The 22,624-nt window shown below is 47.1% G+C and overlaps 1 protein-coding gene across 1 annotated transcript in view; it reads left to right on the top strand.

The window, feature by feature from the left end:
- ddah1 (dimethylarginine dimethylaminohydrolase 1) overlaps positions 1–18,716 on the top strand; it is a 42,038-nt gene extending 23,322 nt beyond the window's left edge. The window contains exons 5-6 of the mRNA XM_078561888.1: positions 14,532–14,675; positions 17,777–18,716. Coding sequence (XP_078418014.1) covers positions 14,532–14,675; positions 17,777–17,887 — 255 coding nt within the window. The 3' untranslated portion in view covers positions 17,888–18,716. The remainder of the gene's footprint in view (positions 1–14,531; positions 14,676–17,776) is intronic.
- The last annotated feature ends 3,908 nt before the right edge of the window (positions 18,717–22,624 follow it).

Here is a 22,624-nt window from a genome sequence, read left to right on the forward strand (position 1 = left end):
TGCTGAACATTGTACAATCATCAGCGAACATCCCCACTTCTGACCTTATGATGGAAGGAAGGTCATTGATGAAGCAGCTGAAGATGATTGGGCCGAGGACACTCCCCTGAGGAACTTCTGCAGTGATGTCCTGGAGCTGAGATGACTGACCTCCAACAACCACAACCATCTTCCTTTGTGCCAGGTATGACTCCAATCAGCAGAGAGTTTTCCCCTTGATTACCATTGACTCCAGTTTTGCGAGGGCTCCTTGATGTCAAATGCAGCCTTGATGTCAAGGGCAGTCACTCACACCTCACCTCGGAAGTTCAGCTCTTTTGTCCATGTATGTTAACTTGGGCTGTAATGAGGTCAGGAGCTGAGTGGCCCTGGCGGAACCCAAATTGGGTGTCAGTGAGCAGGTTATTGCTAAGCAAGTGCCGCTTGATAGCACTGTGGATGACCCCTTCCATTACTTTACTGATGATTGAGAGTAGACTGATGGGGCGGTAATTGGCCGGGTTGGATTTGTCCTGCTTTTTGTGTACTGGGCATACCTGGGCAATTTTCCACATAGCTGGGTAGATGCCAGTGTTGTAGCTGTACTGAAACAGCTTGGCTAGGGGTGCAGTAAGTTCTGGAGCACAAGTCTTCAGCACTATTGCCGGAGTATTGTCAGGGCCCATAGCATTTGCAGTATTCAGTGCCTTCAGCCATTTTTTGATATCACGTGGAGTGAATCGAATTAGCTGGAGACTGGCATCTGTGATGCTGGGGAACTCCAGAGGAGGCCGAGATGGATCATCCACTCAGCACTTCTGGCTGAATATTGTTGCAAATGCTTCAGCCTTGTCTTTTGCACTGATGTGCTGGGCTCCTCTGTCATTGAGGATGGGAATATTTTTGGAGCCTCCTCCACCAGTGAGTTGTTCAATTGTCCACCACCATTCGTGACTGGATGTGGCAGCACTGCAGAGCTTAGATCTGATCCGTTGGTTGTTAGCCCTGATTATCACTTGATGCTCATGCTGTTTGACACGCAAGTAATCCTGCATTATAGCTTCACCAGATTGACACCTCATTTTTAGGTATGCCTGGTGTTGCTCCTGGCATGCCCTCCTGCACTCTTCATTGAACCAGGGTTGATCCCCTGGTTTGATGGTAATGGTAGAGTGAGGGATATGCCAGGCCATGAGGTTACAGATTGTGTTCGAGTACAATTCTGCATGTCCATCAACTTTCAATGATTGTAAGGTGTCTGGGCTCTCAGCCAGGAAAACATTCTGCTATCTTAGCTTTATGCCACTATTAGCACCTTCTTTAGTCTTTAGCACTACCATTAACACTCCTTTTGTCTCGTGTGCATGACATCTTTGTCAAATCTCTCCTGAGCTCCCACCTATCCCTGGCCTTCTATCTTTCTCCACCTGCTCTCCCCAACAATATAAAACCCATTACATTTCTACCTCTCTTCAGCTCTGAAGGAGAATCGTATGGACTCGAAACATTAACTCTGTTCCTCTCTCCACAAATGCTGCCAGACCTGCTGAGTTTTTCCAGCATCTTCTGCTTTTATTACAATACATAATGAAGCTTGGCTGAGAGCCCAGAAATCCATTACTCTGCTAAAACACCTGAGCCCCAGTGAAAACCTTGTTTGATTGCGAGCTCTGGTCCTCTTATCACTGCTGTCAATGTCGCAATGTTTATTTACACAAGATAAAGAAGGGGTGGGTGGGCGGTGGACATACCTTGGCATGGGGAGGCATGAGAGGGACCTTTGGAACTTACCTTTTAAAAGGTCCCCTCATGCAGTCTAAGGTTCATGACATCTCTGAGGTGCTGTGAACCACGACTCATTGAAACCTCGCCCAACTCCATGAAAAGCGGTGAGCACTGGAACATGCCTATCCCGACAATGGAACCAGCCAGGTCAGGAGTACAGGGTGTGGGCTTTTGACCTGAGCCAGCCCACCCCCTAGAGAGGCACTCACGAAAATCGGAAACCACAGGAATCTCGAAATCGGGTCCGGGTCGGTATTTTTAAAGGGCTCCCTAGTGATCCTGACTCGGTGAACATCCAGCCCAAAACCTTTCATGTACCAGCTCAATTCCTGGTGAAATGTTAATAGTAAAGATGAAAATGGGTTTATCATCAGAAAATAGGAAATTTCAATAAGAGTGTCCAGTCTGCCAGCTGTGAGTAATTAAAACCACACTGGACTATTTAAATGCCTGGTCGGTTTCTTAGCAAATTAAATATTTTGTGATATGTGGGAGCTTTTAAGACGTGTTGAGCACCTAACAGTGTGAGTATGGTAGCGTAGTTGCTGCTCTGGTAATCCAGAGGCCTGGAGTAATGGTCCAAAGATGTGAGTCCAAATCCCACCATAGCAACTGGGGAATTGAAATTCAGTTTTCTTAATTCTTTCACAGGATGTGGGCATCACTGTCTAGGCCGGCATTTATTGTCCATCCCTAATTTTAATGAAATAAAAACTGGAATAAAAAGTAGTCTCAGTAATGGTCACCTTGAAACTATCATTGATTGTTGTAAAAACCCATCTGGTTCACTAGTGTCCTTTAGGGAAGGAAATCTGCCCTCCTTACCTGGTCTGGCCTACTTGTGACTCCAGACCCACAACAGCGTGGTTGACTGTTAACTGCCCTCTGAAATGGCCGAGCAAACTACTTGGCTGTATTCAACTTGGTGGCTCACCCCACCTTCTCCAGGGCAATTAAAAAGGGACAATAATGTTGGCCTTGCCAGCGATGCTCAGACCCCATGAATCAATGAGTAAATTTTTAAGAAAACGCTACCACAAATTCCCTAACCTGTGCAATTGCTGAAATCTTGCAATTTTAAGCTGGGGGTGTGGCCAGTGTCCCTGTGTATTCCATTGGAGGGGGTCAGCAAAGGTTCCTGCTGTATGAACAGGCTGGTGGAATATTGGAGCAGCTTATAAGCACGCAAGCAAACTTCCTGGGAGAATTTTCCCCCCATCAATTTTTTAGCCTTTATGCACCTGCCTTCCTTCATTCCCAGAATGGGAAGCACCCAGAATAGCACCCCCAATGTACTGATTAAACAAAAATTGAGGGAGCCATTGGTCCCTTTGAGGCAAGAGACAAAGAAATCATCAAAGGGAATGAGGAAATCGCAGAATTGTTATGACGCAGGAGGCCATTCAGCCCATCATGTCTGCACCAGCTCTTCAACTGGGCATTATGACTTAGCACCATTCTCCTGCCTATTCACCGTATCCCTGCACATTGTTTCTATTCACATAATCATCTAATGCCCTCTTGAATGCCTCAATTGAACCTGCCTCCACCACACTTCCAGGCAGTGCATTCCAGACTCAAACCATTTGCTATGTGGAAAAGTTTTTTCTCACATCGCATTTGCTTCTTTTGCAAATCATTTTAAACCTGTGCCCTCTCGTTCTTAATCCCTTGACGAGCAGGAACAATTTCTCCCCATCTACAAGCCATAGCATACAAGGCTATGGGCTAAGTGTTGGACAATGGGATTGGAGTAAATAGGGGCTTGATGACTGGCTGAAGGGCCTCTTTCTGTGCTGTAAAACTCTATGACTGTACTCTGTCCAGCCTCCTCATGATTTTGAACACCTCTATCAAATCTCCTCTTAGCTTTCTTCTCTCCGAGGAGAACAGTTCCAACCTCTCCAATCTATCTTTGTAACTGAAGTTTCTCATCCCTGAACCATTCTCGTAATCCTTTCTGCACTCTCTCCAGTGCGTTCACATCCTTTCTATAGTATCCTGAAAGGGTGGTAGAAGCAGAAACCCTCATAACATTTAAGAAGTATTTGGATGTGCACTTGCGATGCCATGGCATACAAGGCTATGGGCCTAGTGCTGGAAAATGGGATTAGAATAGTTAGGTACTTGTTTGACCGGTGCAGACTCGATGGGCCAAAGGGCCTTTTTCTATGCTGTAGACCTCTATGCCTCTATGACTATGACAATATTCCAGCTGAAGTCTAACAAGTGTCTTTTATAAATGCCCCTATTAATAAAGCTTAGCATACCAAATGCTTTATTAACTGCTCTCTCCACCTGTCCTGCCACCTCTATGATCTATGCACATATACATCCAGGTCTTTCTGCTCCTGCATACCCTTAAGAATTGTACCCCTTATTTTATATTGTCTGTCCATGTTCTTCCTACTAAAATGTATCACCTCACACTTCTCCACATTGAACTTCATCTGCTACCTATTTGCCCAACTTCCCTATGTCCTTTTGAAGTTCTAGACTGTCCTCCTCACAGTTTACAATGTTTCCAAGTTTCATATCATCCGCAAACTTTGAAATTGTCCCCGGAGCATCAAGATCTAGATCATTAATATACTATCAGGAAAAGCAAGTGCCCAATACCGACCCCTGGGGAACTCCACCACAAACCTTCCTCCAGCCTGAAAAATATCCATTAACCATTACCCACTGTCTCCTATTACTCAGCCAATTTTTTATCCAGGTTGATATTGTCCCTTTTATTCCATGAGCTAGAACTTTTCTCACAAGTAAGTTGTGTGGCACTGCAGCGGAGGCCTTTTGAAAGTCCATGTACACCACATCAACAGCTTTACCCTCATCTACACTCTCTGTTACATCTTCAAAAAACTCCAGCAAGTTAGTTAAACACAATTCCCCCTTTAGAAATCTATGCTGGCTCTTCCTAATCAACCTACATTTTTCCATGTGACTACTAACTCTATCCCAAATAATTGTTTCTAGAAGCTTCCCCACCACTGAAGTTAAACTGACTGGCCTGTAATTGCTGGGCTTATCCTTACAACCTTTTTTTGAACAAGGACGTAATGTTTGCAATTCTCCAGACCTCTGGCACCTCCCCTGAGTCTAGGGAAGACTGAAATATTATGGCCAGTGCCCCTGCAATTTCTACTCTCACTTCCTTCAATGGCAGAGACACAGTAAAAGATACAAGTTATATACCAGAAATAGAGAGGAAACCAAGAAGCTAATAAGAGTGAGGAGCTTAAGGTAATTAATATTAGCAGAGAAAACGTACTGGAGAAACTTAAAGGACTAAAATCTGGCAAACCCTCAGGACCTGATGGTTTACGTCCTCGGGTTCGAAAGGAGATAACTGCAGAGACAATGGATGCTCTGGCTATGATTTTCCAAAATTCCCTAGATTGTAGAACAGCCCCAGTGGATTGGAAGTTAACAAATGGAACACCGCTTTTCAAGAAAGGAGGGAGAGAGAGAACAGGTCAGTTACCCTGGTATCCGTCATGGGGAAAATGCTGGGATCTGTGACTAAGGAAGTCTTAACAATGCACTTAGAAAAGTGCAGTATGATCAAGCAAAGTCAATATGGCTTTACAAAATGGAAATCCTGCTTGACAAATTTGTTTTTTGAGGATGTAGCTAGTCGGATAGATATAGGGGAACCAGTAGTCTGTCCTTTTGTAAAGGGCAAGGGGAGGATATTCAGCCCCCCTGCCTGTTCCACCATTCAGTTCAATCTTGATAAGATCTGTATCTTAACTGCATTTAGCCATGGTTGGCTCTGGAGTCCTGAATACCCCTTGTCTAACTGAAATTTTAAATTAGTTTGATAAAAATTAGCCTTCCTTACTTTTGAGGGGGTCTTGACAGGATGGATGTGGAGAAGATGTTTTCTCCTGTAGGAGAATCTAGAACTAGGGGTCGCTGTTTAAAAATAAGGGGTCTTCCATTTAAGACGGAGATGAGGAGAATTTTTTTCACACAGAGTCATGAGTCTTTGGAACTCTCTTCCTGTAAAGGCGGTGGAAGCAGAGTCTTTGAGTATTTTTAAGGCATAGGTGGATAGATTCTTGGTAAGCAAGGGGATGATAGGTTATCGGGGGCAGGTGGGATGCAGATTTCTGGTTATTATCAGATCAGCCATGATCCTATTAAATGGCGGAGCAGGCTCGAGGGGCTGAATGGCCTACACCTGCTCCTTGTTCATATCTTGATAAATTATCTCCTTTCAAATAATGGGAAACTCCTTTATGACAACATTTATCAGTTCCTGTCAATGAAAATAACATTAACCAGTTCAGTATTTACCAAGTGTGGCTGTGGACAGTGACAGCAAAGGGCTATTACCCCCAATGAGAATCTCGGGACTGAAATTTCCCAACCCAGGGGCTTTGGGAAAATACCAGAGAGCCATCCCGCAACAGTCCCGTTGCCAGGGAAGTTCCCATCGACAGGCCCAGGGTGTGGATCAGCAGCCAGTTTAAATAATTAAAGGGCAGTTTCTCCTGGCCTGCCGACATTTTGTCCGTGCTGCAGGCCCCACGTCACATGGGGGAGGCTACCAGCTTCATGGACACGGCCTCCCGATGGCGCTGGGCCATTGGCAGGGAAGCCTTGCCCGTGGCCCCATTGCCCCACCCAGAGGGGCCTGACTGCTTGGCCCCTTTTGGTTTTTAATTTTATACTTGTTTCCGAGGGAGCCTCCGTGATGAAATGTCCTCTTGGCTCCTGTCCTGCCTCGTTGGCGCCCACCTCCTGGATTGGACAGCGAGGCCGGAAGCAACGAACTCCGAGAATGTCCCTGTGCCACGCTTTGCCAGCAAGTGGAGGCTTGGGACCTCCATTTGGTCCCAATGTCGGGGTCCTGAAGCCCACAGGAGGATACAGCCCTTTGTCTATGGGCGGAATGGCCCCTGAAATCGGCCAAGACAGATATCGAGTGGGGGAATCGGCATCTGAGCAGCCAATGGCAGTGGCTGTTTTACCCGCCGTATCTTGCACCAGGTTTTTTAAAACGTTGAGATGCCCGGGTTTTAGGCCAGGTCGCTGGGAGAGGAGTGGAGGGGGGGCGGGGACAGGGGGTGGCCTCTGATTCGCCCGTCCCGCCATGACCTCGGAGCTTCAGTAACCTGGGCGACGTATTTAAATGCCGCCATTGCACAGAACGAGCTCTCTTCAAGGGTTAGGAAGCTGCTGGGAACTGATGGCTGCCAAAGGGAGGAAACGTGCTGCCCTCCCCCAGGTTTAGTGATGCCTCCCTCGGGTGCCCACTCGATGCAGTGGAGGCCTGCCCCGATGTGTTCTACCCCCCGCTTTGGGTGAAGAACCTCATCCAAGGTGAAAAATCCAGCATGGGAGGTGGTGGCAGCACCAACGCCCTGTGAAAGAGGGCAGCCACCCAGTGCCGAAAGAGGATGGATGATTCTCCTCCGTTCCCCCAGGGTAAGTCACTTTCTTCATCCCTCTCAACTCGCACACCCACCACACACCCACAGGGATCTCACTCACTGCCAGTTCAAGTTAGCTCAGTTGGCTGGACAGTTGGTTGGTGATGCAGAGTGATGCCAACAGTGCGGGTTCAATTCCTGTACCATCCGAGGCCTTCTTAACCTTGCTCCTCGCCTGAGGTGTGCTGACCCCCAGATTCAACTCACCACCAATCGTCTCTCTAATGAGAGAGCAGCCTCTGGGACTATTGTAACTTTTATTAAAGAGGCATTACCATTCACTCTCTCTCACACACTTTTATCTGTCCTGCAGATCATATCCTCATCCTGCCCATGGCACCACCCACCACTCGCACTTGCCAGGCAACCTTATGATCTGGCCTGGCAGGCGTCCTGCTAATACACACTCCATCTGTATTCATGCAGGATAAGCTGGCACACAATGAAAGGGAGAGGTCACAGACTGATAGAGGAATGCCTGACATCATTGTCCCTACAGACTTTGAAAACAGAGCCAATGATGATCTGGACCGTTCCTGTGCTGACGGTGATGTCAGCAGTGCTCAACCAAGTGAGGGTCAGTTCCCCTGTTTCACAGTCCCCTGCCATGCACTCATTATTTCTCCTGGCTTTTGCAGGCACATCTGGGAAGCAGCCAAGGGGGTGCATGAGCCAGGCCCTCGACGCCAGCCCTGAGGACACTACAGAAGAGTAACCCACAGACACCAACATTGAAGACCCATCACGGCACTCACCCACACCCCCCACCAGCACAGAGACACACACCTTGGTGGGACCTAATTCTAGAGTAGCCTCGGGGTCACAATCTGGTGAGCAGATCGCACAGTCTGATCCACAGCAGGCGGAGGCAGGGACTTCCCAGGTCCCCGGCACTCAGATAACTGCTGGAGACCAGAAATTTGCTGAGTCTCAGTCAGATGAGGAGCCTCTAGACTCGGTCATACCTCAGTTTCTGGAGCTGTAAAGACAAGTTCGGGGACATCAGGAAGGGATATCCGCTGCACTCCTCAGATTGCAAGGCACGATGGAGGAGTCAGTCTGCCTTCGGTCTGAGGTGATAGCGCCGGCATTGCCAACGCACCAAGGTCAATACTGGCAGGATGGCGGCCGCCATGGAGACCCTGGCCTAGGACATCAGTCCTGCACCGCTGCACGGGCTGATGCACTTGCTGGCGTACATCAGTGTCAACGTGGGGGCAGGGGAGGATCTCGAGCTCACTCCAGCTGCCCCTTCCACTCAAGGAGTCAGCCAGAGGCCTTTGGGCACCCAGCGGGAGGAGGATCAGCAGGTGCACAGCCCATCCATCCAGGTGACTCTCGGAGTGTCCGGCCCATCCAAGTCCCCGCTTCCTGTGACCTCAGCAGCTCCAGCTCCTCAGGCCAAGGAGGGTGACACAGCCACACAACAAGACCCCAAAAAAGAGGCTGGGTCCTCCAGGTCTCGGCCCTCCAGAGGACGCCTGCCAAGGTCCTCACAGACAACAAGACTTGGCCATCAGCAGGCCACCTCCACCTCCACCGTCAGGGGGAGCATCAAGACGTAGCGGCAGGGTTAGGAAGGTCAAGAAGATTTCGCTGCATAACATGGGCATGGGTGTTAATCACCTGTACCTAATGTTCACTATTGTACATTAACTCCCAAGAATGTCTCCTTGCCTATGGCTCCTTGTTATGATGAGTAGTGTTCATGTCACTCAGATGTGAAATCTTGCTTCCTGCACAAAATGAAGGCTAGTGTCACAGTCCAGGGCCTCTCCCCAGTGCAGTGTGTAATCCTTTGAGCACAGTGATTGTCCGGCTGCAAAGTCACTCTCCAGATTAGTGATGCCGGCACCTCCATGTGGCCTGTGTTTGCTGCAGGAATGTCTGGGCTCCGGGATGTTCTCTGTGTGCTCTCAGCATCTTAGAGGCAGGGCTGCCCCCCCATCTCAACACCATTCCTGACAGGTGAAAGTGTGGTGCTGAAGGGAACAGGTGATGAAGCCTGTCTTAAAGCCCATGTGGCCGCTGTATCTCCGCAGCGTCTCGATGATGTGAGCCTCTTCACAGAGCGTATGCGCACTGCACTCAGTCAGACAGCTGTTTCCAGATGCAATGTGAAGAACTCAGGGATGTCCTCGCTGCATCTTACCATCATCCTCCTGGAATCTTGTGGCAATGAGGGCCTCACGAGCATGCCTGCCTCGTCTGGCCAGCGCAGTGGCCTCATCACCTGCACCCTCACCTTCCAGGACCTCTTCACCCTCATCCCCTTCGACTTCTTCCTAATCGGAGGAGACATGCAGCTCTTGCATCTCCTCATCATCCAGATTGTCCCCCCACTTTGCATCGCCGGGTTGTGTAGTGCGCAGTAAGCCACTGTGATGCGTGACACCCTCTGGGGTGCCAGATCTGCCCAAGCGCCTGAACCTCATTTTCAGGATGCCAGTGGTGTGCTCAACCAAACTCCGGGTTGTGGCATGAGCCTCATCGTACCTTCTCTCACCAAGAGTCTGAGGCCGGCACACGGGCATCATCAGCCACGTCCTTCGCAGGGATTCCCTTACCCCCGAGGAGCCAGCCCTGCTGCCTGTGTGACCCCTGGAGGATGTCAGGGGTCTGAGACCTGCTGAGTATGTTTGAGTCGTTGATGCCTCTGGGGTATCTTGCACACGCCTGCATGATCCGTTTGTTATGGTCACAGACCAGCTCAACATTGAGACAGTGGAAGCCTTTGCGGTTCACAGTCTGGACTGCTTGTTGCCGGGGAGATTTAAGAGCCACGAGTGCAGTGGATAGTACCCTGCACCTGTGGGAATCGGAAATCTCAGCAAATCCCAGCGCTCTCGCTTCCTGGCTCACCTGATCCCTGTCGAAGTTGACAAAGGTGTGTGCCTTGGAAAAAATGGCGTCTGTGACCTCCTGGGTACGTTTGTGGGTGGAGGCTTTCGAGATCACGCAAAGGTCCTCAGTGGATCTCTGGAAGGAGCCACTGCTGTAGAAATTGAGCGCGGCGATAACTGTAACTGCCAATGGCAATGGATGCCCTCTGCGTCCCCGTGGTGCCAAATCCTGCAGAAGGTGGCATATGTGAATGACCAGTTCCCTTGACATGTGCAGGTGTCAGTGGTTCTCGCTCATCTGCAGATAGTACATTCACCATCTTTAGACCCTGGGTCCAGTGATCCGCCTATGAATGACGGCTCTCCGGGGTTCATCCTCTGTGTGCAGAGAAGGCCAAGTTGTCCCTTGGTCTTCAGGGTTCTGCTCCTCCTTTGGTGAGCCAGGTGCCTCTGTTTCATTCTTCTCCTTCTTCTCTCCTGCCTATAAGCAATGAGGCAGACAGCAAGATCACTGGGCTCCATGTTCCTGATGGTCTCCTCACTGCAGTATCAAAGAGAGAGGCACCAGGGTCAGTAATTGTCTCCTAAGGGCCGCTCTTGGTCAAGTCATCACCTGTGGCTGCCTCTCGGGGCCCCTTCACACATGCCAGAGAGTCCAGGCAGCCACATGGATGCCCAGTATTTAGTGCCCATGCTGGGTCACCGTGCCCACACCCAGCGCCACCCCCCCCCCCCCCCCCCCTCACACCACATGACCAACTGGTGACAGCTTCAGCCACTTGACCGCATCCTGAACTCTCACCTCAGGGGCAGGCATTGTCCTAATCTGGACTCCAAGGCTTCACGGTTTTACTTGGACCACGAGGGCACTTTTCAATGTCAACTGGAAGATAATGCAAGGGACCAGGAGCGCCCCCCTCCGTCAGTGTTCGATGGGCACCTTTCCCAAGGGCATCCTCAAGTTTGCCCAGTTGCCCACTGGTTCTGCAGCACCATCATTCGAGCTTGAAGTGCGCGCACGAGGGGTTAACAGTACTGGAGCAAATCATTGGCCCTGTCAGGAATTAGTGCTGCTTGTGTGGGCACAGTTGCTTGCCTAGGCTGACTCCGAGCATGTCAACTGAGCTCAAGCTAAATGCACTCAGCTGTGAAGGAGTGCTATCTTTGACATGTTTTGGCACTTGCCCGGCTGTTTTCATTCCCCCTCCATTCCCCAGCCTGTGTTTGTGCTCAAACTTCAGTCTGTGCTGCCATGGCACCCCCTTTCACTCATGCCCTTGCCCCAAGTTTCTCTCCCCCCCCACCCCCCCCTCCGCCCCCCCGGCACTGTCACCCTTGCCTTGGCACCACAAGCCAGCCACAAAGAGGCTGCTATTGGAGACTTGCCTGCGACCCACCGAATCCGTGGAGCCGCTTCCTCGCATTGGGATCATCGCGAGTGCTGTGCAAAGTCGTGTGCGCTCAATTCTGAGTCCCCCTCGAAGCTCAGGTCGCCAGGTGCACGCCATCGCAAAATCACGCCGACGCGGGCTTTAAATTTGACGCCTGGGTAGGGGCTTCCGGCATGTGGCCACAATAATGAGACGTAAACACTTTCAAATCAAGTTCCTGGCATTCGAGGGCAGGAAACAGGGCCCAGCGTTGACGAGGGGAGGGGGACAATCATTTCCTGGATTCACATCACTGGGAAACGCGCCCAGGGCCTTCTCGTGAGTATCTCCAATCTCGCCACCAAACAGATCAGGCGCAGAAAATGCCAGCCTATGTTTTGCTCATCTTTCGGTGCATTATGTTCTTCTGTTTTCACTCCTTTTCATTCTTTCATTCCATCCTTTTGCCAAGCAATTACTCCTCAAAGAATCAAAGAACGGTACCATACAAAGGGGGGCCATAGTGCCCATTGTGCGTCTGCTCGCTCTTTGACAAAACTATCCATTTAGTCCCACTCCCCTGCCCTTTCCCCATGGACCTGCACTTTTTCCCCTTCAAGCATTTATCTAGTTCCCTTTCACATGGGCCTAGATAATTATCAAGCTACAAATTGGCTAAAAGCAAAGAAACTGAAGTTATCATCTTTTCACCTGATATCTCTCCGCACAAAATATGATCTGAATAGAATCAGGAACCCTGGCTGATTGCATTCTTTCTGATATATATAAGAGCTGTGAATTATTTGGGTGCCATGTGATGGTGGTGAATATTTAGGGGCTGCAATATGGTTGGTGAGGTAACAAAAATAGAAAATAACCAATTAGCAAGCAGAGTAATCCTGAAATTGGAATGTAGGATTTTGGGAATTATCAACAACCTAGAGTGTTTCAACTGAAAGTCTTCTCTCTGCTGTTTTATCACAGTGGTTATAGAATCATTAAATGAGACAGCACAGAAGGAGGTCATTCGGCCCATTGTGTCTGTGCCAGCTCTTTGAAAGAGTTATCCAATCAGTCCCATACCCTGCTCTTTCCCCAGGGTCCTGCAGATGATTCTTTCCTTTTAAAATCTTTATCCAATTCTCTTTTGAAAGTTATTATTGAATCTGTTTCTACCATCCTTTCAGGCAGCGCGTTCCAGATCACAGCAACTTGCTGCATAATTACTCGTCATCTCCCACTGGTTCTTTCAATGATCATCTTAAATCTGTGCCCCCTGGAAACAATTTTCCTTACCTACGCTTGTCAAGGCCCTTCAGGATTTTGTTTGCCTTTATTAAATCACCCCTTAACCTAAAGAGAGCAACCCCAGCTTCTCCAGTCATTTGAAACTTCCAAAAGATGCAGTTTGGGTTTGTAAAGCTCCCACAGCGCTACGATAGACAAGAAAAGTAATACTGAGTATAATATTTACTCAAAAAAGAATAACTTGGCATGGAGACGACAACCATTTATTGTGGTCTTTTTGTATATTAAAAGAAAATAGCAATTTTGCTTATTCAAAATGAGAGATTCAATGGAGGCATAAAATAATCCCAGCAGGTCAAATAATTATCAACATGGTTATTCTGTTCATTGTCATGGCTGAATTGTATTTAATTGTATTTTGGTGGTGGGCATTAACTTGTGCTCCAATAAATAGGCGCAGACAGAAACTGTGGGTTCCAGTCTGTAAGCGTGACCCCTAGCTTCCGGTTGTTTGCCCTTTTATTTCACTCTCATGCTGGCATCTCTGTCCTCGGTCTGCTGCAATGTTCCAGTGAAGCTGAACACAAGCATGAGGAACAGCACCTCATCTTCTGATTCAGCACTTTCCAGCCAACAGGACTCAACAGTTTCAGATCATGAACTCTGTCCTCTGTTTTGATTCTGTTTTGTTTTGCCATGCATCAGTTTGAATCATGTTTTTCACGTCTTTGCTTTCGGACAGAGCTGTTCATTATTCTGGCATTCACACTCACTCTGGACAAATGCTTTGTTTCTTTACTACAACCATTACCACTCCCTTTGCCTTTTGTTCCATGACATCTTTGTCACTTAACCTCTCCCACCCTTTACCCTATTCCAGGCTTTCTCTTTTGATCTTCCTGCTTTCTACCCCATTTCAACATTTCTACCCTCCTGTTCTGAAGAAGGGTCATATTTGACTTGAAACTTTAACTCTGTTTCTCTCTCCACAGATGAGTATTTCCAACATTTTCTGTTTTTATTTTGGATTTCAAGCATCCAAAAGCATGTTGCTTTTATATTACTGAAATTGCAGGAGCTGGGTTTGGAGGCGCATGTTTGTAAGGTGTATCTCCATAAATAAAAGCTTCTAAGTGTCTAAATAATAGCAGTGTGAGATAGCAGAATAGCCATTCAGATAGCAGAATGGCAGTGTTGTAGTAAGAAGGGTAGAGAACGTAAAAATGGATGCTATATATCGTAATGAAATATCAAACCTTACTGAATTGTGACTCTCAAGAGCTCTGTTACATTCTTAAATGTAAAGTGAGACCAGCGCTAGGAGCTACTACTAAACCCATTAGGGAACTCAGGAGAAACATCTTTACCCAGAGAGTGGTGAGAATGTGGAACTCGCTACCACAGGGAGTGGTTGATGTGAATTAGTATAGATATATTTAAGGGGAAACTGGATAAACACATGAGGGAGAAAGGGATAGAAGGATATGTCGATAGGGTGAGCTGAAAGGGGGTGGGAGGAGAATTGTGTGGAGAATAAGCACCAGCACGGACCAGTTGGGCTGAATGGCCTGTTTCTGTGCTGTAAATACTTTGTAATCTCTGCCTTACATTTATGACAAACATGCATATATCATTATCATTTTTCTCTCTGTATGAGGAAAAGAGAAATGTGTCCGATTGTCGCCAGTTGGATATATGATCGACCATGATCTCATTAAATTGCTGAGCAGACTGGAAGATCTTATCCTGATCCTGTCAGATGATGCAAATAAAGGAAATGGCATCACTGCTAATCGAGCCAATTAACTGTGGTTCTGTTGGGTTAGATAGTTGAGTTTGATTTAACTTCTTTTACACAACAGATCATGCAGGAGATGAGTGAGCATCGTTACGACAAGCTTACACTGCCAGATGATCAAGCTGCAAACTGTGTTTACCTCAACATACCAAATAAGGGGCATGTTCTGCTGCATCGGCCCCCTGAGGAGTTCCCCGAGAGTGCAAAGGTAAACCAGGCACTGGCTTTATTTGAGTGAGCTTCATTTTACAGCAATTTTTTTTTCATGCAAGGAACTTTGACTTGCTGTTCTTTATTGTCCTTATTATTAAGAACCTAAAGTCTAGGGACAAGCCCATGGCGCAGACACTGCCAAATTGAAATCATGAAATCGCACAGCACAGAGGAAGGTCATTCAGCCCATCATAGCTGTGCTGGCTCTTTGAAAGACCTATCCAATTAGTCCCACTCCCCGTGCTCTTTCCTCGGAGCCCTGCACATTCCCCCTTTCAAGGGTTTATCCAATTCCCTTTTGAAAGTTGCTATTATAGCCTGTTTGCACCACTGAGAGACAGTGAAGTTTAATTAAGTTACGAAGCAGCGATTAAGTTTATCCAGCACTTAGAATCATAGAGTCTTGCAGCGCAGAAAGAGTCCTCTCAGCCCCTCTTTGAAAGAACTATCCAACTGAAACCCACACCCTAACCTTGGAGGATGGCTGATGGCCCATGAATTCAGTAATAAGAAAAAATGCTTCAAATGCTTGGTATAAATGCAAAAAAAAATACTAAAACTACACAGCCAGTAAAGTCTTTGGATGACACCCTTCAGAATTGGGGAATTTTGGATGAAGTGAACATTTTTCTCCTCCTGTTCAAATACTGGAGATTGCGCAGTTTATTTTCTGCATTTAATATTTTGATTTCAACTTAAATGGTGGCAGCTTTGAGTAATGCTGAAATCCTGTTTTGTTAATGTAAGAATCAGGAGAATTGGGTCAATTTTTCTTTGTGAATAAACATGTCCTGAAAATCAAAGCCCACGGGGTAACAGGAACGTTATTAACACATCGCTGCTCCAGCGCCATGGAACACAAATATAGATGTGTGGAATTATAATTTAATTTTTAATTACAAAGTCAGAAGCCGAGATGTGATTCTTGCAAACATAAATGAAAGTTAGCGAGGGAGAGCAGCCATTTAGCTGTTTAAAAATCGCCCGTCCAACCAGCCATGCCATTTTGAATCACTCAAGTGCTTTTCATTTCGATTGAATTGTTTAGGAGGTTATTAATCATTTACCACCGTGAATAAACATGTTTTTCTTCAGATCTGTTGCAGATTTACTCTTTGGTAATTTCCACTTGCACCCTCGTCCTATTTCATACACGTCAGCCCAGGCTCAGTTGGTAGTGTCCTCACCCCTTGACTAACAAGGTGTTGATTAGAAATAAAAACAAAATTAAAAAAATGCTGGAAAAACTCAGTTGTCAGGCAGCGTCTGTGGAAAGAAACAGAATAAAAGGCACTCGACTTGAAATGTTAACTCTGGGCAGAATTTTCTGTCTGTCGGGCGGGCGGGCCCGACCCAATCTCCGGCGGGCGGGGAGCCGATCCCCGCTGGAGAAACGGACCCCGCCACCATTTTACGTGGGTGGGCCAATTAAGGCCCGCTCAGCGTGACGTCCGGCGGGAAGCGCTATGCGCTCCCTGTGCAGGCGGGAGGGATTCCCCAAAAGCAAGAGTGTGCTCTTTCACACATGTGCACGAAAGAGCGCACGTCTCCCTGAGGCTAAGTGCAGCCTCAGGGAGATCGCTGACACTTTTAAAAAGATTAAAAATAGAAAAAAAAATTCCCTAACATGTCACATGAGCTGGGGCATGTTCATAATTTACAGAATAACTTTATTAAACTGTTTAAAACCCTGCATGAAACCTCATCCTGTCGCTGGATGGGGTTTCATGTTTTTTCTATTCCCTGCCGGGGCTCCTGGCCGACGCGCCAACCTTAAGGTTGGACGGGCAGGTCCTTTAATTGTTTAAATGATCCTGTCAATGGCCTCAATTGGCCACTGACAGGTCGGTGGGCCCCACAGCTGATTTTGCTGCACCCCCGCCTTCCTGAAAATTTAAATGGGGCGCGGTGACACCGGGGGTTCCACCTGACCTCATCCCACGTCATTTTACGCATCAGCGAGCGGGCCCCGCCCCCTGCTCACTAACGGCAAAATCCTGCCCTCCGTTTCTCTCGCCACAGATGCTGCCAGACCGGCCAAGTTTTTCCAGCATTTTCTGTTTTTATTTCAGATTTCCAGCACCCGCAGTATTTTGCTTTTATAAGGTGTCGATTAGAGTCCCAGTCCAGAGAATTGAGTACGTGATCTAGGCAGACACGCCCAGCCTAGCACTGAGGGAGCACTGCACTGTCAGAGGTGCCATCTTTCGGACGAGATGTTAAATCGAGGCCACATCTGCCCACTGGGGTGGATGTAAAAGATCAAATGGGCACCATGTTGAAGCAGAGCAGGGGAGTTCTCCCTGGTGTCCTGGCCAATCCCATAATCAATGTCACCTAAAGCAGATTATAATTCATTATCTCACTGCTATTTGTGGGAGCTTGCTGTGTGCAAATTGGCTGCAATGTTACCTACATTACAACAGTGACCACACTTCAAAAATGCTTTGAGGTGTCCTCTCGTTGTGAAGGCTCTGTGTAAAATGCCCGTTCTTTCTCAGCTGAGAGGTCATTTGGAAATACCCACAAGAAGTGATGGCCGTGTGAAATCTGCAGGTGATGTGGTCGAACTGACTATTGATCAGAGTTAAACACAACTAATAGGTGAGAATTTTTGGGTGGGGGCAGGGAATTCAAGAACGATTTTGAGGCAGTGTGACTGAAATGTTTCATTGTATTCACTGAAGCAGACTTGATAATGTCTAAAATCACTTGGGGGGGGCCAAGAAACATGTTCCTGTTTCAGCCTTGAGAGTTCTCAAACAAGTCATTGCTAGGCGGTGATTTAAAAAAAAAATATCAAGAGAATAACTGGCAATACAGAACTTGAATATTATTGAAAAGAGAGGCATGTTGCTGAAGTTTTTCACCTTGGACTCACCAGGACAAACATAAAACGCCAAACTTCAAACAATTTATACTGCAGGAGAAAAGGGGGCTGATTGGTTGGCAAGTTGACTTCCTGTGTTTGGCCTGATGAGTGCGAGACAAAAAGCTTTGGCAACATGATTCTCTTTTCAGCAATATAACTAGCAGGTGCGTGATTTAGAGCAGACTTTAAACAGGCAATTGTAATAACCTCTTTCTCTCTCCCAGGTGTTTGAAAAACTCAAGGACTACATGCTGATTCCAGTTTCCAACTCTGAACTGGCCAAAGTTGACGGAGGTCTTACCTGCTGCTCTGTTCTTCTTAACAAAAGGGCTTGAAATATGAGGCTCGTTTTTTTTAAAAAAAAAATATTTCTTTTGATTGGCAATAATGTGATTATTACGTAACTGAGCCTATTCTGAAAAGCTACCCTATCTTTATGTTGGTCCTAGACCCTTAACTTCCACTGTGCTATGGATCCTATTTTTATTAAGACAGAGATCAGACAGTCCTATATTGCCACCTTGTGATTCAAACCATGTATAACTTTCTTTACTGTGGTGAACTGCTGTAGAACTCTGACAAGCAGGATATATATATATATAGATATAAATATATATATATGTGTTTGTGTCTGTGTTTATATATTCAGGTGTTAAAAGGGTGAATTTAATCATATAAGAATTAATGCAATTTTTATTTAGATCCAGCAGTTAATTGTTTTATAAGTGTGGGTTAGTTTTCTTTTATTGTTGGTTCTGTAGGCAGCTTCCTTAACCTCTCTTTCCATTGAGCGACACAATTGCTAGTTAATATTTAGTAGCATCAATATTGTAATACAACGCTTTGGCACCTGCATGCCTAAGAGTGCCTCCTTTTCCCCCATTCCACAGCAGCACATGCTTTGAAGTTGCGTCGACCTGCATTGTTGAATAATCCTAAATGACTCAGTTCCATTTGCTTTAGACTTTTCTTGGGATGATGGTTTTGCTTAAGTTAGTCTAGCTTATTTGCCCAGGCGTTTGTGCCAAAGGCATCAGTGCATTCAGTTTGGTCTCAAAAAAAAAAATCACCACAAAGCATTATCAGTACTCTTACCAAACTTGATTGCTTGATGTGTTTTTCATCTGCTTCATATAAATTAAATAAAAGTCATTATCAATGCTACATCCAATGTGTTTAGTCCATTTTACTTGCAACAATCAGTATTTAAACCTTGTGCCATATTCATAATTTCAAACAAATATACTTTCAACGCATCATTGCAAACGTGCTGCCATTTTACAAGGAAAACCCTTCAAATTGTGTTGCGTTTTCTAATGACTTTGACATCACATCCATGCATTTAACACCTCTGTTAGCCACTTTTACCTTCCATGTACAGCAATCGCTTCAGATTCTTCAAACACCCTTTTAACAGTGAACTTATTGCTGCATTTTAATATATTTTAAAAGGCATTTAAATACTTCAAATATTGCCAAGGAAAATTATCAAAGAAGATGCACAGCTTTTGTATGGGCTTTTTCTGTAATAACCTTTTACTGAATTTCATGTTTATTTCATGTGACAATCAACAGGTTTCTGCTCAACCAATCTTAAATAAAAAGGTCTCGTACTTTTAATTTCAGACGTCAGTTTTTAATGAGAGAGAAACCACACCGTTTTGATATATTTTAAGGGAGAAAGAAAAACAGGTATAAATTTTAAAAATCAGAAGTACTTGTATTACTGCTCTGCAAACCAATGAATTCCATAGAAGCAAGGCAGAAATTATTGTTGCTGATGTATCCACTAGATGACTGGACCAAATTCCTCCCTCAGATATTTTAACAGAGGTGCTTTATTAACAATAATCTGTTTACATTGAAGAATGTGAGATTTGATGTAATTTCTTCAAATGTTCAAATATCATAAAGTAGAATTTGCTCTTTGCAGTTATTTGTTCTATGGCCATTTGATGAGGTTCTCAGCTGTAATCTCCCCATAAGTTGTGAATGATATTGAAGCAGCTTTCCTTTGTCAATCAGCTATATCTTGCAATTTCTTTGCAGGCATTTTTGGACACTTTCTACATGTCGGGTGGTGTCACTGATTGTTTCAAAGGTTGTTTGTGGTGAAAATGTACAGCCAAATTTCTATATAGTTAACATATTGCTGAAGAAAGAGACATGTTGAAGCTTTACGCCTTGCACTCATCAGGACACTTCACAAGATATACCAATATAAGGGGAAAACAGCAATTTATACTGTATATGAAGAGAATGCTGATTGGTTGGCAAGTAGGGTGTGTCTAATGGGGAATGGGGGGGGTGGGATAGGGGTGTGTCTAATGGGGAATGGGGGTGGGATAGGGGTGTGTCTAATGGGAAATGGGGGTGGGATAGGGGTGTGTCTAATGGGAATAGGGGTTGTGGGGGGGATGTGTCTAATGGGGAATGGTGGGGTGGGATAGGGGTGTGTCTAATGGGGAATAGGGGTTGTGGGGGGATGTGTCTAATGGAGAATGGGGGTGGGATAGGGGTGTGTCTAATGGGGAATTGGGGGTAGGATAGGGGTGTGTCTAATGGGAATAGGGGTTGTGGGGGGTGTGTCTAATGGGGAATGGGGGTGGGATAGGGGTGTGTCTAATGGGGAATAGGGGGTGGGATAGGGGTGTGTCTAATGGGAATAGGGGTTGTGGGGGGTGTGTCTAATGGGGAATGGGGGTGGGATAGGGGTGTGTCTAATGGGGGGTGGGATAGGGGTGTGTCTAATGGGAATAGGGGTTGTGGGGGGTGTGTCTAATCGGGAATGGGGGTGGGATAGGGGTGTGTCTAATGGGGTATAGGGGTTGTGGGGGGTGTGTCTAATGGGGAATGGGGGTGGGATAGGGGTGTGTCTAATGGGGAATAGGGGGTGGGATAGGGGTGTGTCTAATGGGAATAGGGGTTGTGGGGGGTGTGTCTAATGGGGGTGGGATAGGGGTGTGTCTAATGGGGAATGGGGGGTGGGATAGGGGTGTGTCTAATGGGAATAGGGGTTGTGGGGGGTGTGTCTAATGGGGAATGGGGGTGGGATAGGGGTGTGTCTAATGGGGAATAGGGGTTGTGGGGGGATGTGTCTAATGGGGAATGGGGGTGGGAAAGGGGTGTGTCTAATGGGGAATAGGGGTTGTGGGGGGATGTGTCTAATGGGGGTGGGAAAGGGGTGTGTCTAATGGGGAATAGGGGTTGTGGTGGGGGGTGTCTAATGGGGAATGGGGGTGGGATAGGGGTGTGTCTAATGGGGGGTGGGATAGGGGTGTGTCTAATGGGGAATAGGGGTTGTGGGGGGTGTGTCTAATGGGGAATGGGGGTGGGATAGGGGTGTGTCTAATGGGGAATAGGGGTTGTGGGGGGATGTGTCTAATGGGGAATGGGGGTGGGAAAGGGGTGTGTCTAATGGGAATAGGGGTTGTGGTGGGGGGTGTCTACTGGCGAATGGGGGGTGTTGTGGGGGTGTGACTAATGGGGAATGGGGGTGGGGTGGGGGGGTGTCTATTGGGGAATGGGGGGTGTTGTGGGTGTGTGACTAATGGGGGTGGGGTGGGGTGTGTCTAATCATGAGGTTCCAGCCATGATGGTATTTTTAAACTTTTTCTTTCACAGGACATGGGTGTCGCTGGCTGGGTCAGCATTAGTTGCCTTTGAGAAGGTGGTGGTGAGCTGCCTTTCTGAACTGTTTCAGTCCATGTGGTGTAGGTACACCCACAGTGCTGTTAGGGAGGGAGTTCCAGGATTTTGGCCATGTGGTTTGGGCACACCCTGTGGTTGAAAGGTTTTCAGAATCACAGAATCTTAATGGCACAGAAGGAGGCCATTGGGCCCATCGTGCCTGCACAGGCTCCCCAGTTGAGCATTATGACCTAGTGCCATTGCCTTAGTTTTATGGATCATCTGCTCTTTTCGTTCCCATCAATTTTGTATTTTCGTAGAAATATTACTCATAGGGAAGAATTTTCCCCCCCGTCGGGGGTGGAATTGCAGGAGTGGGTGCGGGCAGGCACACCCCCGATCGGCGCCCCTAATCGGGGGCGCGCTACCATTTTACATGAGCGGGCCAATTAAGGCCCGCCCAGCGTGACGTCCGCCAGGAAGTGCTGTGCGCTCCCTGTGTGGGCAGGGGGAGGATTCCTTCAGCCAGGAGTGTGCCCTTTTGCACATGCACCTGAAAGAGCGCACTGGTCTCCCTGAGGCTAAGTGCTGCCTCAGGGAGATCGGCTCCAAATTTAAAAATGCTACAGAGACAAATACAAAATTTCCCTGACATGTCCCCTCATGTGATACTGCCACCTGAGTTGGGACATGTCCATCACTTTCAGTCCACCCTTTATAAAAAATTTGAAAACCCTCATGAAACCTCATCCCACCCGTGGATGAGGTTTCATGCTTTTTCTTAAGCCCGCCAGGGCTCCCGGCCTGGCTGCCTGCTGTCCTTAAGGTTGGACGGGCAGGTCCATTAATTACGTTAAGTACTTCGTCAATGGCCTCAATAGGCCGTTGACAGGTCGGCAGATGCACAGCTGATTCGGCTGCCCCCCCCCAGCCGACCGGAAAACTGAAATGACGCGGGGTGACGTTGGGAGTTCCACCCAACTTCATCCCGCCCCATTTTACGTGTTGGTGAGCAGGCCCCGCCCCCCGCTTGCTGACCTAAAGGCCCTGCCCAAACCTCTATTTGAAGAGCTTTGCCAATCTTCCAGCTCTAACTCGGTGTCTATTAACCTTCATCTGGAAAAATGCTTAGGGACATTTCACAACTTTGTCAAATGCGCCTTACATTGAAACCTGTCATTTCCACCTATTCCCACCTCTGTAATTTCGCCAGCCTCACACTTGCCTTAGCCTATCCACTGCAGAAACCCTCATTCCTGTCTTTGTTACCTCTAGACTTGACTATTCCAACCTACTCCTGGCTGGTGTCCCTCATTCTAGCCTCCGTAAACCTGAGGTGATCGAACCCTCTGCTGCCTGTGGTTCTAACTCACACCAAGTCCCATTCACCTCTTGCCCCTCCGCTCACTGACCTACATTATTGGCTCCCAATCAAGCAACAT

Source organism: Cetorhinus maximus, chromosome 17, assembly GCF_964194155.1.
Source record: "Cetorhinus maximus chromosome 17, sCetMax3.hap1.1, whole genome shotgun sequence".
In the NCBI taxonomy this organism is placed as follows: Eukaryota; Metazoa; Chordata; class Chondrichthyes; order Lamniformes; family Cetorhinidae; genus Cetorhinus; species Cetorhinus maximus.